Source organism: Euleptes europaea, chromosome 3 (genome assembly GCF_029931775.1).
Source record: "Euleptes europaea isolate rEulEur1 chromosome 3, rEulEur1.hap1, whole genome shotgun sequence".
Taxonomy (NCBI): domain Eukaryota; kingdom Metazoa; phylum Chordata; class Lepidosauria; order Squamata; family Sphaerodactylidae; genus Euleptes; species Euleptes europaea.
The window spans coordinates 3,605,733-3,621,387 of NC_079314.1; the positions used below are offsets into that span (position 1 = coordinate 3,605,733).

General features: G+C 48.1%; 1 protein-coding gene across 1 annotated transcript in view; it reads left to right on the forward strand.

Moving 5' to 3' along the window:
• The window catches only part of AXL (AXL receptor tyrosine kinase), an 86,534-nt gene that overhangs the window by 3,599 nt on the left and 67,280 nt on the right, over positions 1 to 15,655 (forward strand). The window contains exon 2 of the mRNA XM_056846160.1: positions 12,897 to 13,095. Within this exon, the coding sequence (XP_056702138.1) occupies positions 12,897 to 13,095 (199 nt within the window). The remainder of the gene's footprint in view (positions 1 to 12,896; positions 13,096 to 15,655) is intronic.

Consider the following 15,655-nt stretch of genomic DNA (forward strand, 5'->3'; position numbering starts at 1 on the left):
GTTGGGAAATACCTGGAGATTTGGAGTCTGGGGAGGGTGGGATTTTAGCAGAGAAGGGTCCTAAGTAGGGTTGCCAAGGCCCTCCGTCCACCAGTGGGGGGAGGGATAGGGTTGGCAGATCCAGGTTGGGAAACTCCTGGCGATTTGGAGATGGAGCCTGGGGAGCATGGAGACCTCAGTGGGGTACAAGGCCATAGAGTTCACCCTCCAAGGAAATGAGCTGTGTCAAGAAATTGTTGTGACAAGCTGTAATTCCAGGGGATCCCCAGATCTCACCTGGAGGTTGGCATCCCTAGGACATCTCCAGCTGCTCATGACCTGTTGGTCCTCGAGCATAAAGAACAGAAATAAAGAAAATAAATAACGGAAAGGAATCTCTGGCACCCTTAAACCGCTAACAGTCTGAAAAACTGGTTAAGCAGTCCATGAGAAATGGTGTTGAGTAGGGCACCCTCCTCTCAGCCTTACTAAAGTTTCTCATTCTTCAGAAATATTTGCTGGGAAACGGGTTGGTGGAGCTAGGGCTTCGTAGAGGGAGGGCTAGCCTGAAGAGCTTCAGGAGCAGATTTTAAGGAAGTGCAAAACTGCTGCGGAGGCTGAATGTGATGATGGCTTTTGCGGGTGAAGGTTGACCGTCCTTTGAAAAGAACCAGTTAGATCACGTGGGGAGCACCAGTCTGTTGGCCTGCCCTCCTCCTACAAGGGAAGCAGGCCTGAATTTCCCAAAAAATATTTGGGCAGGAGTAAAGATGGAGGAAGGGAAGAAGAAGAGTTGGTTTTTATACCTCGCTTTTCTCTACCTTTAAGGAGTCTCAAAGCGGCTTACAATCACCTTCCCTTCCCCTCCCCACAACTAGGGTTGCCAATCTCCAGGTAGTTTTGGCAATTCAAAATAAAAGCACCAGCAAAATTACACACATGGGTAACAATAATGCAATTGCTTTTAAAAAATATATTCATTCAACTGTGATTCTAATTGACACAAACAAAGTGAGCAAACAACTCAATAGTAGTTTACAAATGGTCCAGTAATGACCCAGTACAGAGACGCAAAGCGTTAAGAAATGAATAAATAAATTAGTAGTAGGCAGATTGCTCAGTACTTAAGAGTTCATACACATAAAGTGCAAATGCAATAAATTAGGCAGCGGAGACCGGACGTGTAGCAATGGAGATCCGGTATAATTCCATTTCATGCAATACTTTTTCAAGCTTCATAAGTCCTTCAACGCTGTGAAGAAAAAAGGCATGACTAAAAATTGCCTATTCGTATACTACTCCAGGTAGTAGCTGGAGATCTCCTGCTATTACAACTGATCTCCAGCTGATAGAGATCAGTTCCCTTGGAGAAAATGGCTGCTTTGGCTATTGGACTTTATGGCGTTGAAGTCCCTCCCCTCCCCAAACCCCGCCCACCTCAGGCTCGGCCCCAAAAACCTCCCACCAGTGGTGAAGAGGGACCTGACCAACCGTACCCACAACAGACACCTTGTGAGGTAGGTGGGGCTGAGAGAGTTCGGAAAGAACTGTGACTAGCCCAGGATCACTCAGCAGGCTACATGTGGAGGAATTGGGAATCGAACACGGTCCTCCAGATTAGAGTCCACCGCTCTTAAGTACACCACCCTGACTGCCCCGGTTCTGAAGAGGCTAATGCAGGTCAGGGCCCAGTTCCTAAAAACAGATTTTTGGGGGGAGCAGAGAGAGGGTGTTAAGGAGAGTTGAATTCCCAATGCTTTTAAGCCTCACATGGCAGGCAAACACACACACACACACACACACACACACAAACACAAACACACACACAGAGTGTGCTTTTAGGGTTGCCAACCTACAGGTGGGGCCTGGAGGTCTCCCGGAATTACAACTGACCTTCAGATTACAGAGATCAGGTCTCCTAGAGGAAATGGCTGCCTTGGAGGGTGGACTCTACGGCATTCATACTCTGCTGAGGTCCCTCCCCAAAACCTGCCCTCCCCAGGCTTCAAATCTCCAGGAATTTCCCAGCCCATAGTTGACAACCCTGTGGGATTAACTGCCGCAAGACAGAGTGATGGAGCTACTAACTTAGAAGGCCCTTTTTTCCCTATTGGTGGAAAACTCTCTTGACAGTTGTGATTTCTCAGTGGAACCTCCACGCTTAGAGGCAGTATACCTCTGTATGCTCAGTTCTGGGTGGTTGCCACCTTCATGACTAAATCCTCCAGAAGCATCTGATGGTGATTTTTCGGGTCAGAACACTGGGCTGGATGGGTCTCAGATGAGATCCACCAGGGCAATCCTTTCCTTAAGAAGTGAAACTTGTAGCAGCTTGGAGATGCCGTCACCAGGGGGAAGTTACAAGATCTGACTTCTCCGAAAATTGCGACTGTGAAAGTCACGGGAGGAAAAGACCGCCATAACTGGCCCACCAATCCTGCCCTGTAATCACAGATGCCCGTGACTCGTGTTGTGTTCTTCAAAGAGAACTAAAAAAAAAGCAAAAAACTCTGCACGTGCTTCAAGAATTTCGTAATAATTATAGCAACTTTCTAGGGCTGCATCCTGGGAAGGATCCAGCCTGGAGAAAGAGGTGGGGCTGCGTTTGCTTGCGGTTCAACCTCTTCCCTCCCCCTGAGGGGCGCAGCCTCTTTATGGGCCAAACCTCTATGCTTGTTTCTTTGCTGCGCCTGGAATCCTCTGGAGATTTATGGGTCAACTTAGAAAGGCCACTTGTTCTGCTAGGGACGTTTGAGCCCTCCTCCCAAAAGCCAACTGCAGAGTGAAGAATCAGGGCCACAGTAGTGGGGAAAAGAATTAATCTCTATCTCCTGGATTGAGAAATGTCCCCCTGGGCATATTGCTTTAGGCAACAAGTTGGGGTCTATACGGGTGTCTCTCCCACCCCTTAACACAAAGCTGTCCTGAGGAGAGTCAGAGCGGTTCCTCAGTGGAAGAGGCTTCCTCGGGAGGTGGTAAGCGCTCCTTCCCTGGAGGTTTTTAAGCAGAGGATAGATGGCCATCTGTCAGCAATGCTAATACTATGACCTTAGGCAGTTCATGGGAGGGAGGGCATCTTGGCCATCTTCTGGGCATGGAGTAGGGGTCACTGGGGGTGTGGGGGGCAGGTAGTTGTGAATTTCCTGCATTGTGCAGGGGGTTGGGCTAGATGACCCTGGTGGTCCCTTCCAACTCTATGATTCTATGAGAGGAAGCATTATCAGTCAGGGGACTGAGCTGGGGAAGTGAAAAGCTTACCCCTCAGATCCATTTTCTTCATCTAGACCCACCCCCAAGATTTAAAGTACCAAATGACATTCCAGTCATGGCATTTGAGCTCACGTGTAGTTGTGATCTGTCTTTATCTTAACAACAACCCTATGGGGGGGGGGTAGATGAAGCTGAGACTGTGTGACTGGCCCGAGGTCAGCCAGCAAGCGCCCATGGCAGAGTGGGGATGCGAACCGGGGTCTCCCAGAGTGTCGCTCAACACTGTTAACCACGACACCATGCTGGCTCTCAGTGGCTCTCTTATGCCTTCCACACACAAGCTTCAATGATGCAGTGCAGCTTGGTGGGGGGGGGGGGAAGGAAGAATTTGGGAGGTCATGGATTGGTGGGAGGGGATAAAGAGACCCCACATCTAATAGTCCTGCAGCAGAACGGACAGTGGGCTTGGCTGGACCCCCAGAGATCCCAGTGTGTCTGTGACTGAGAAGGGAGGAGGATGTGTCTCCACCCTAAGGCTTTTGCCAGCTTTATCCCCCTCAGGCCTGGGAGAGGCAGGTCTGTTTACTGTCGGGTGGTTTAGCTATGTCATCGGGTGGAAGAGGAACTCAAAGGATCATCTAATCCGCCCCTGTGAGGTTCCCAACAGCCCTCCACCCCATCCCAATCTGTGCTGCCAGCAAACAGTGAACGCTGAACTGAGCAAATCCGGCTAGCTTTGTGTTAGGGGGTGGGAGAGATACCCGTATAGACCCCAAATTTTTCTTAAAGCAATATGCCGGGGGGGCGGGTATTTCTCAATCCAGGAGACAGAGATTAATTCTTTTTCCCACTACTGTGGCCTTGATTCTTCACTCTGCAGTTGGTTTTTGGGAGGAGGGCTCAAATGTCCCTAGCAGAACAAGTGGCAAAGCGTATCCCCCACTACCTGCCCAAGTCTCAACTTGACAGGATGCAGCACTTTGACACAGGCCGAAAAAGAGGTTCCTATCCTAATGGCAACCCAGATTTTCAGCCGAGGGAAAACAACGGAGGCGAAGGAGAAAAGAGATATCATTTTTGTGTGTTGGCAGGGATATGTTGGCACAGAGGAGTGATTTTTCATCCTGCCCGGAGAAAAGAGCGTGAGGCTCAAGCCTGAGGCCTGGTTTCCTTCCAAGTACACATCTTTGTTTCTCATGTCCTGGAATGTCTCCTTAATTCCTCAGGGGTTAACAGTGGCTGTGTGTGTGTGCATAAAGTGCCGTCAAGTCGCAGCTGACTTATGGCGACCCCTTTTGGGGTTTTCATGGCAAGAGACTTACCAGAGGTGGTTTGCCAGTGCCTTCCTCTGCACAGCAACCCTGGTATTCCTTGGTGGTCTCCCATCCAAATACTAACCAGGGCTGACCCTGCTTAGCTTCTGAGATCTGACGAGATCAGGCTAGCCTGGGCCATCCAGGTCAGTGGCTGCAGGGCAGGATATTCCAGTGTTGATTTATTAACCACCACCCTCCTCTCTTGTCTCCCCTTCTAGGGACGCCAACCTCCAGCTGGGACCTGGGGATCCCCCAGAATTACAGCTCATCTCCAGACTTTAGAGATCAGTTCCCCTGGAGAAAATGGCTGCTTTGAGGGTGGACTCAATGGCATTGTGCCCTTGTCCTCCTCAGGCTCTACCTCTAATCTCCAGGAGTTTCCCAACCTTGATCTGCCAACCCTATCCCTAGGGTTGCCAGCTCCGGGTTGGGAAATATCTGGAAATTTGTGGAGGTTGGAGGTGACTTTGTTGAAAGCTGCCCTCCTTGAGCAAGAGTCTGCAGCTACTGTCTTAAATGTTTTTTTCAGGTTAATTGATTTATTTAAACCTTTATTTACTAAAGAAATCACCTCAAGCTTGCACGCTTTATACAAACAAAATTCTTGGTTTAACCGCAAGTGTAGACTACTCAAAAGAGCAATAACCAAGAAACATAGATAATTCAGAAGGAACAATACTATTTCAGTATTGAAGGAATTGTTAAGTATTAAAAAGAACTACAAGGACTTGGTAAACTGGAGGAAAAAAGAGGCCCTATATAAAAATTGGAGGAGCTTGATTACAGCTATAAACAACAATGATAATTCAACCTTCTGGCAGACTGTGAATTCTTTAAGTAATGGCTATGCCAGAGTCCCCGCATGTATCCCGTCTTCGGTCTGGGTAGCTTACTTCAAGAGCCTCTTCTCCTACTCTGTGGAAAACCAGGGTCTTATACCTGTAGCACCTTCTATTTTGCTGAATTCCTGGCCAGATGTGTCTCCTAAGGAAATTAAACCGCTCATTGATCGCCTACACTCAGGCAAAGCCCCAGGTCCTGATCTAATTCCCTACGAACTTTTTAAAGTCAACAGCGAATGGTGGGCCAACATTCTTGCTCCTGTATTCACACAAATTAATGCATCAGGAGCTATTCCAAAATCTTGGAGACATACTATTATTGTCCCAATCTTTAAAAAAGGTCAGCGCTCTGACCCAAGCTGTTATTTTCCAATCAGCCTTTTGTCTTTCTTAGGCAAATTGTATTCCTCCTACTTATTAAAGAGGCTGTTGGACTGGGTTGAGAGTAATGACATCCTTGGCTGGGAACAGATTGGCTTTAGAAGGGGTTAATCTGTCACGGACCACTGTTTAGTGCTCTCCCATCTAGCCGAGAAATATTCCTCCCCCCCCCCCGAAAGGGCACCCTTTATGCGGGTATTATGGATCTTTTATGGATCTTTGATACCATCCCGAGGGAAAGGCTATGGTTGAAACTATCACATTCTACTATGGATAGGAGGTTACTATGGCTTATTCAGCAATTTCATACTGACCTCACAGCTCAGGTTCGCTGTGGCAACCAAGGAGAACTAACTGAGCCTTTTGAACTGGTCAAGGGAGTTAGACAAGGTTGCCTCCTTGCTCCTCTCTTGTTTAATCTATACCTGAATGATATGGCAACCAATTTCTCAGAGTTTTGCCACCCCCCCAAAGCTTGCAAGTCATCCCACTCCGATTCTACTCTATGCTGACGATGCAGTTCTCTTGTCCCGCACAAGAATTGGTTTGAAAAGATCTTTGCAAACTTTTTCTGAGTACCGCTCTAGGGAAGGTCTTAAAATAAACCATCATAAATCTAAGATCATGATCTTCACTAAGAGGAGAAAAATGCCTCTTTTTCGCTGGGTATTAGATGGCTTTGAGGTTGACCAAGTCAAGGAGTTTGTTTACCTTGGCATTCTGTTTTCCCATAACCTAAATTGGAATGCCCATCAAAAAGCAGTGTCCAACAAAATTAAACCTGGGGTTGGTGCTATTGTCAATTTTTTTCACACCAAAGGTGGCAAATATATTCCAGGGGCTATTCAGGTTTTTAACCTGAAAATTACCCCAATTATCCTCTTTGGTGTTGCTATCTGGATTTCAGTCATCAATGAATCTATAGATCGTCCACTGCTTCAGTTCTTACGAAAACTCCTAAATGCCCCTCGATGTGTTGCTGGCGTTACCGTTCGTTCTGAGTTTGGCCAAATGTCACTTGAAGCTAGGGCGTGGTTGGCCGCCTTTAAACTACACCTTAAACTGTGCTTTAGCACTGAGGGGTTCCTAGCTTCTCTGAAGCATGACCCTTTCAAATCCTCATGGCAAAAAATCTTAGATGAGAAACTGGGCTTCTCGCAGGATATGTTATCAGATCTTGGGAAAACTGAAGCTTTTGCCAAAATTAAAAAGCGCATTAAAGAGCTCGATTATAACAGCACTACTTTTCGTGCTCATTGCGTCTGTTCATCCCAGTTCTTCGGAATACCCCCTCCACGTGGTCTGCCTGCCTATACATATTACCTGACAACTCCTCGTCTCTATAGAGCTTTTTGCTTGGCTAGATTGAATGCTAACCCTTCTATGGTAATGCAGGGCAGAATTCTGAATATACCATTCTCAGACAGGATCTGCCCTTGCTCTTCTGGCTCTATTGACTCATTAGCCCATGCCCTTTTGGAATGCCGCTTTTACGAGGAACTTCGATCGCACTTATTTCCCCCCTTTTAATATACAAATCCAATGCCTCTGTGACTGACATCATGCCTTTTTTACTAAGCGACAGGGACCCCAAGGCCACATTGTCAGTGGCAAGATTTGTTTCAGTCCTTATATCCCTCCAACACTAGATATATGCTGCTCAAGATCAATTGATCAAGGAGCTTCTAAGGGATAAAAGGAAAGGAAAGGAAATTTGTGGAGGGGGGAAGGCTGAGGAGGGCAGGTTTGGAGAAGGGAGAGACTTCAGTGCCGTATAGAGTCCAGTTGCCAAAGCAGCCATTTTCTCCAGGGGAACTGATCTCTATCACCTGTTGATCAGTTGTAATAGCAGGAGATCTCCAAGCGCCCCCTGAAGGTTGGCAATCCTACCTATCCCCCATTTACCGCCGTGGGTCAGGGGGAACCTGGCAACCTTATCCCTTCCACAGTGTATAGCGCATGTCCCAGGTACCACTCTATGCCCCAAATGCCACACTGAGGCAGCTGTTCCCAGGCTGAGCTTTTTCATTCCATACTAGTTTGTAAGAAATTTGCTTCCTAATTAGATGTATACAGTTGTTTTGTGTGAATTTGACCCGGGGGGGGGGGAGTGTTGAACTGTGACTAGAGACCTGGGTTCAAGTTCTTGGCCCGTAGGGCTGCAACCTCCAGGTTGAGCCTAGCAATCTCCTGGAATTACAACTGCTCTCCAGACTACAAAGATCAAGTAAGCCATCATTTCTAGTGGTGGGCTTTATAGTATACCCTGCTGTTAGGGTTGCTAGGTCCCTCTTCACTACCGGCGGGAGATTTTTTGGGCGGAGCCTGAGGAGGTCAGGGTTTGGGGAGGGGAGGGACTTCAATGCCTTAGAGTCTAATGGCCAAAGTGGCTATTTTCTCTAGGTGAACTGATCTCTATCTGCTGGATAGAGGAGCAGGAGATCTCCAGCTAATACCTGGAGGTTAGAAACCCTACCTGCTGTGGACCCTTCCCTCCCTAGATCCTGTTCTCCCAAGGCTCAATCCCCTAATTTTCCAGCAATTTCCCAAACTAGAGTTGCCAATAGGGAAATAGGGTTGCCACCTCTGGGTTGGGAAATACCTGGAGATTTTGGAGGTGGAGCCTGTGGAGAGTGGGGTTTGGGGACGAGAGGGACTTCAATGGGGTATAATGCCATAGAGTCCACCTTTCAAAGCAGCCGTTTTCTCTAGGGGAACTGGTTTATGTCGTCTGGAGATCAGTTGTAATAATGGGAAATCTCCAGCCACCAACTTCAGAGTTGGTAACGTATGTTAAGACTTGTACACATTGATGTTTATGTTGTAAAATCAAACATTATTGAATATACTCAGATTCATAGTGGCTGTGTACTGAGAATTATTTTCCTTAGGGATTTTGTTCCACCTGGAGTTTGGCAGCCCTAGTTGCCAACCTGGCCAGTGGCCAACCAGAAAGCTCAGGCTAGAGTTGCCAACCTCCCGGTGGGGGAGCTGCAGTTCTCCCAGAATTACAATTGCTCTCCAGATGACAGAGAACACTCCCACTGGAGAAAATGGCAGTTTCAAAGGATGGACTCTCTAGCATCATGTCCCTGCCAACTTCCTTCCCCTCCCCACACTCTGCCCTCCCCCGATACTGCCCCAAATCTCCAAGAATTTTCCAACCCAGAGTTGGCAAGCCTAGCTCAGGCCCAAAGCAAATGTTGATCTGGGATTCCACCCTCAAATATGTTTGCTGCTACAGGAGAGAAGGGGGTTGGGTTTCCTATAACTCTTCCTGCCAGGTTCCAGGCCTGTGTCTACTTCACAAACATAGATCTAGATTCCTTGAGATGTGACTGTGGTGTGGCCCGAATACAGGAAAAAAAAACAGTGGGGAAGAGTCAGGCTGCAAGCATCTGATCTTTGGGCCTGGTACAAACTTGTAACATGTGTTGTGACCCCAATAGTCATAGAGTCCAATGAAGACAATAAGGAGGAGGTTGGATAAACTACAGCTCTTTATTTTGGCCAAAGCAATAGAACTGGGTCCACAGACTCCAAACCAAACAGAGTCGGGAGACGGCCACACCCGAGCAGAGAGAAAGCAGTATTTATACCTTGAAGGCGGTTACATTCCGTTAAAAGATACATTCAACAATACAGTCTTCAGCAGCATCATTGAGTATCAAAGATACAAAGTCAGCACTTGTTCTTGCGCAAGCGCACCTTACTAGTCTTTCACTCTATCGAACAAAGCAATCTATAGGAATTAGAGAGTTCTTCATGTGCACGAACGGGGAAGGAGGGAGGGAGGACTCTGTCCTGGGGCAGAGGCAAGTCTAATCGGGATGGGTGGGTGTGTCTGTAGTGCTTGTGCTTTCAGACAATGGAGTGTGTGTCTCTGTGTGTGTGTGTGACCGGATGATTTTCACGGACACAACACATGTACCTAGGGTTGCCAGGTCCCTCTTTGCCACCGGCAGGAGGTTTTTGGGGCGGAGCCTGAGTAGGGCGGGGTTTAGGGAGGGAAGGGACTTCAATGCCATAGAGTCCAGTTGCCAAAGCAGCCATTTTCTCCAGGTGAATGGATCTCTATCGGCTGGAGATCAGTTGTAATAGCAGGAGATCTCCAGCTAGTACCTGGAGGTTGGCAACCCAACATGCACCTCACTTCCATCTCAGACATTGTAGTCTCATGAACCGTAACAGGAAAAGGCCCGTTTTATGTCTGCAATGGGCTTGTTGTAGGGTTGCCAATTTCCAGTTGGAGCCTGGAAGGAAAGGACAGTTTGGGAGGGTGGATCATCTCTGCTGATCATCCCCAAGGTGGATCATCCCCAAGTTCCACTCTCCCAGACATTGCCCCCAAATTCCCCAGGCCAGAGTTGGCAACCCTAGTTTGTCGTCTGGGCTGGACTCCCCCACCCCCAAAGCCCCATGACTCAGCAAAGTGTGTGCATCCCTGTCGCTAAGGCTTATTCCCTGGAAAGAGTTAAACGTTTCCCACTGGCTGTCTGCTAAAAAGTGATTGGCCCCCACCCTAGTATAGTACAGGGTCACCAGCTCAGGGTGGGGAAATTCCTTAAGATTTCGGGGTGGAGCCTGGGGAAGACTGAGTTTGAAGAGGGGAGGGAGCTTAGTTAGGGTTGCCAACCTCCTGGTACTAGCTGCAGATCTCCTGCTATTACAACTGATCTCCAGCCGATCAAGATCAGTTCACCTGGAGAAAATGGCCGCTTTGACAATTGGACTCTATGGCATTGAAGCTCCTCTCCTCCCCAAACCCCGTCCCCCTCAGGCTACGCCCCAAAATCCTGCCGGTGGCGAAGACATACCTGGCAACCCTAAGCTTAGTGGAAATGTGCCAAAAAGTCTGCACAGCGCACACACGCACTAGGCATGCCAGTCTAGGGTTGCCAACCTCCAGATACTAGCTGGCCTTGAGGCACCCAAGTAAGAACCTCTCAGAGTAACCAAACTCTTAAAATGAGATCACTCCCCATGTACTTGGAGAAGCAGTAGGGTTGGCAGCTCCACCCTGGCCACTGGCGGGGAATGTGGGGCAGGGTTGCCAGATCCAGGTTGGGAAATTCCTGGAGATTTGGGGGTGGAGCCTGGGGAGGACAGGGACCTCAGTGGGGCACAATGCCATACAGCCCACCCTCCAAATCAGCCATTTTCTCCAGGGGAACTGATCTCTGTAGTCTAAAGATGAGCTGTAATTCTAAGGGATCCCCAGGTTGCACCTGGAGGCTGGCATCCCTAAGAAGCAGCAAGAAAAAATGTGTCTGAGATGCATCCTTATCTCAAGAAAAACGGTACCCCTGATTGGTTCAGTGCTTGCAGTAAGTAGATTTACAATCACCTAATCCTTCCCTGGTGGAGGGGGAAATTAGCCCCCCCCCCCCAACGCACACACCATCTGGACTGTGAGCACAGCAGAGTAGGCAAACAGGCAGAAATCTGAGAAGTATAGCTTTTCCTAACGTTGATGGAAAAGTGCCCGGGGGGTGGTTATGATCTGCTGGATCCGGTGAGTTCAGAGCAGCATCAGTCTGTGTATTTCTGTCCCCAAGAGGTTTGTATGAACTGCATCAGGTAGTTTAAAGAGTTTGGTAGATTAAAAAAAGAGCCCAAGAAACCTTGAAAAATTGTAAGTTACCAAGACAGAAATAAACCGAAGGAGCTTAATTGGTAGGAGAAGCAGTAATAGGGGGGCACTTTGCCTGTTGAATTTCTGCCAGCCAGGCAGCTGATAAATCAGAGTAATTGGGAAGGGAAGTCTTTGGGATTATTCTATTATAAGAGATCTCTCTTGGAGCGTTTCTGCAGTGGATGCAAAGTTCGATAGCACTTCCCAGGAATCCAGAAGTCCCCTTTCTTGTGAGAGAATTTTCTGCTCCACCCTGACCCACGACATCTCTGGGGCACGCAGCTGCCAAGGGATTACGGGAACTGTCATTAAGTAGGTGGAGAGACCCCAGTGACTTCCACCCTTAGCAGCTGGTGACAGAGAGGCGAGCTTAGATGTTACCCAGGGCCTGCTTAGCCAGACAGATTGGCCTCCCCCCCCCCCCCGCAGAAGTAACAGGGAAAGGGCCAAACCTGCTGTCCTGTAGTTGCCAACTTATTTAACCAGCCCCTGCTCCTGCGCCTTCAACAGCAGCTTGAACTGCCGAGATCAGCAGCGAAGTTTATAAACACTGAGAGAGGTGTGATCATCTCCATGATATGAAAAGTTTCACCTGCTGGTTGAAATAAAGGAAGACGAGCAGGCCAGACTTTTTCAGTTGGCAACACAAGCTCAGGAAGTGATTTGGTCTAGACCCAGTTTTGATCTTCAGACCTGTTTTGCAATGCTAAGTCTTGAACATGTGAAGGAGTAATAAAGAGAGAGTATCTCTGATCATGTGTAGAGTGCTTTCTCCAGGCATATGAGATCAGCCTCAGTGCATTCCTTCACACCAGCCATGTTCAGTCTGTAAGGCTGCTGTCTCACAAAATGACACACCAGAGATCATCCTTTTTCAGCCGGCAATTTTGACACAGGGTGACAAATGCAACCAAAAAATAGCTGCCATAGGAGGTGGAGCCAACCATAAAATTTCAAGGAGTGAGGTTATGTGTAACTCTTATAGTAACTCCTCAACATTTCTGGAAGAAGCTTTGTTTAACAGGATTAAGGGGGAGGGGGGAGAGATTTGGGGTTGGCTATTTTATTTTTGGTTTCAACAGAAAGTGTTTTTCACTATTATTGTAACCACGAGCTGACCCTGCTGGTCCCTTCCAACTCTATGATTCTATGAAAGGCGGGATATAAATGTTTAAATAAATAAATATGCCTTTTAATCTGCACAGCCAATCGGAAGCCCTGCTGGAAAAAAGCTCCACCTGCCCCCCCCCCCCCGTTTTTGTTTGCTAACCACCTAGAGGTGGCAACCCTAGTTGCCGGGTGCCGTGGCACTCCTGTGACCATTTCGGGGACCCCTGTCCCCGATTCTTTACAAGGGGAACTCTGTAATCCTATAGTTTAATATAGAAGGACCCTGTGGTGGACTCGTGGTCTAAAATTTAGGAACTTTTAGGTTTATTGATGAAGGGGCTGGTGAGTTTCTTTTCCTGTTCCGTGGCTTCCCTCTGCCTGGTGCAGTTTGTGTGGTTCATGATGCTTTACTTTCTCCTGCAGTTGTCTACTTCTTGGAAGGCCCTTTCAACCTGACATCCTCCTTAGGCAAGGATGTGAAGCTGTCCTGTTCCATCCATACCGTTGGTGAGCCGCCAGAGGTCAGCTGGATTCGCGATGGTGCCATGCTCGAGCTCGCTGACAGTAATCAGGTTCAGGTGCCCCTGGATGAAGAGGTGTGGGTGACCACCAGTGTGCTGAGGTAAGCCCCCCCCCCACAGCCCAAACACCAGGAGAGATTGGCCTACCTGGGTTTTGATCTCAGGGCCACGTTCTTAGACTTGGGTTGTAATTTAGACAATAATTTTTAGGCCACCTTTATCCCCGGGAGAGGGGGGGGTGAAACCAAAAGCAAATCTGGAGGTAAAACCGCTAGCTGTGATTGGCTGAGTGGCCCTACTTGCCCAGAGGGGCGGAGCAAGAAAAATCATATCTGGTGGCTGCCATTGGTTAGAAAGTTCTGACCTCAGAGAAGGGCACAACAGGCACAGAAGCATGATTGGATAGGGTTGCCAGCTCCGGATTGGAAATTCCTGGAGATTTGGGGAGGGGGAGCCTGGTGATGGCAGGGTTTGGGGAGGGGAGTGCACTCATCAGGGATGTGATGCCATAGAGTTCACCCTCTGAAGCAGCCATTTTCTCCAGGGGGAGTGATCTCTGCAGCCTGGAGATCAGCTGTACTTCTGGGAGATCATCAGGCCCCATCTGGAGGTTGGCAACCTTAATGATTGGAAGGATCCTAGCAAAGGGTGAGACCCAGGTCTGAGAAGACAGTGGGATGAGGGGAACAATCGAGCAGCAAAGCTAATTGATTTAGGCTATATGGATTGTTCCTTCGTGTGTCTGAGGTTACAGGTAGCCCCGCTGGTCCAAAGCAAAATCCAGAACCAAAAGCCATGCTTGCCGTATGTTTTATTAAGACCAGTCAGGATAACACAAAAGAGTGCAGGATTTCAAGCCCTCCAGAACTCTTCTTCAACCAGGACTTAAAAAAGAAAAGAAAAGAATGGTGTGTGTGTGAAGAAAAAATACAGATGTTTCAGGCCATTCATATGTCTGTTAGTGGCAAGAAAGAGTGGAGTTGGGATGCTGACTTAATTGTTGTGTGTGGCTAACCTCCCCATAAATAACTGTAGAGAATATACAGAAACATACTCAGAAATTGGAGGGGGGGGGGAATACATCACACACATGAAACATTTACACTGAATCAGACCATCTGTCCATCAGGGTCTCAGGCATCCATTCCAGGGTCTCAGGCAGAGGTCTTTCCCATCACCTACTGCCTGGTCCTTTTAACAATGCTGGGTATTGGCACATGAACACATGAAGCTGCCTTATACTGAGTCAGATCCTTGATCCATCAAGGTCAGTATCGTCTACTCAGACTGGCAGCAGCTCTCCAGGGTCTCTGGCAGAGGTCTTTCCCATCACCTACTGCCTTGTCTTTTTAACTGGAGATGCTGGAGATTGAACCTGGGACATCCTGTATGCCAAGCAGAGGCTCTTCCACTGAGCCACAGCCCCTTGTCACTGTAAGAATGCAGTAAAGACCCCCCCCCCACACACACACACACAGAAGGAGTAAAGGAAAATCACCAGCCACTTCATTATGGGTCCAGATACAGATAATGTAATAGACATGGAAAGATTACAGATTCTCTGACTTACTCTTTATCCACCCCATGACAAAAGGAAACGGATAGCACAGCAAACCGGGCTTGAGTATTGCATCTTTGACTTGGCTGTGAACTCTGCCAATCCTTCACCCAAATGGTTAACTACCTTCCTCCTGGAAAGGGTGATCAGGCGGTGGGATACATGTGTGTTTGAGGGGGTAGTGCATGCTGGTGCGCCCTCACACATGAGTGTACATGAGTCAGGAGGAAGTACTCTGCAGTGACTCAGCCTCAGAGCAGGAGAATTCAGTGGGGGGGGAGGGCGGCATCTGAAGATCTCTGACTTTGAACTTTTTACACATGATTGACAGTCCTAGCACAACGGGGACAGTGATGCAGGATGTGGGGGGGTGGTATTTAGAATTGTTGCCAAGGAGGGATGTTTGAGACATTAGTAATAATACAGGATCATCCACATACAGGATGCTTTTAATTTAAACAAATGTTTTTAAAATGTCTATGCCGCCTTTCTTCTAATGTGAGATCTAAGACAGTTTACAGATCATCTGTGGAATGATAAAAATGATATACTGGCAGTCCAGTCCAAAATGAAGTTACACCCCTCTAGGTGTGTTGAAGTTGATGGGATGAGAAGGGCATAACTTTGTACAGGATCCATTACAACCAGGTTGTGAGAGTTCCCAACTCCCTGGGCTAACTTCGCAAAATCACTGCTCAGGCTTGAATGCAGAAACAATAGATTTATTGAAGGCTTCAGACAGATGAGACAGACACAGATTCAAAGTTGCAAGTGAATTGGCATAGCCGGGTTACAAAATATATCTATTCCAGGGCACTAGGGTTCACACTGATGTTATGGGAAGTTACAAGATAGATTGGTGAAATACAAAACATCAAACGGGTCCCAGCAAGGCTGCTAGGGCTATCAGATCTTCAAGGCCGGACTCGGCCTGAGGGAGTGCTCACAGGAAGCGCGGTAGGGGAGGGCACCTGGGAAAGACAGCAGAGGCGCCGGGTTGTGGGGAGGTGTGAACCGCTTTTACGAGTTCAAAGAGATAGGCAAGGATCAAAGTGGGGAAGGGGAGTAAAGAATACCAGACCCTCACATTCTGCCCCCCTTAA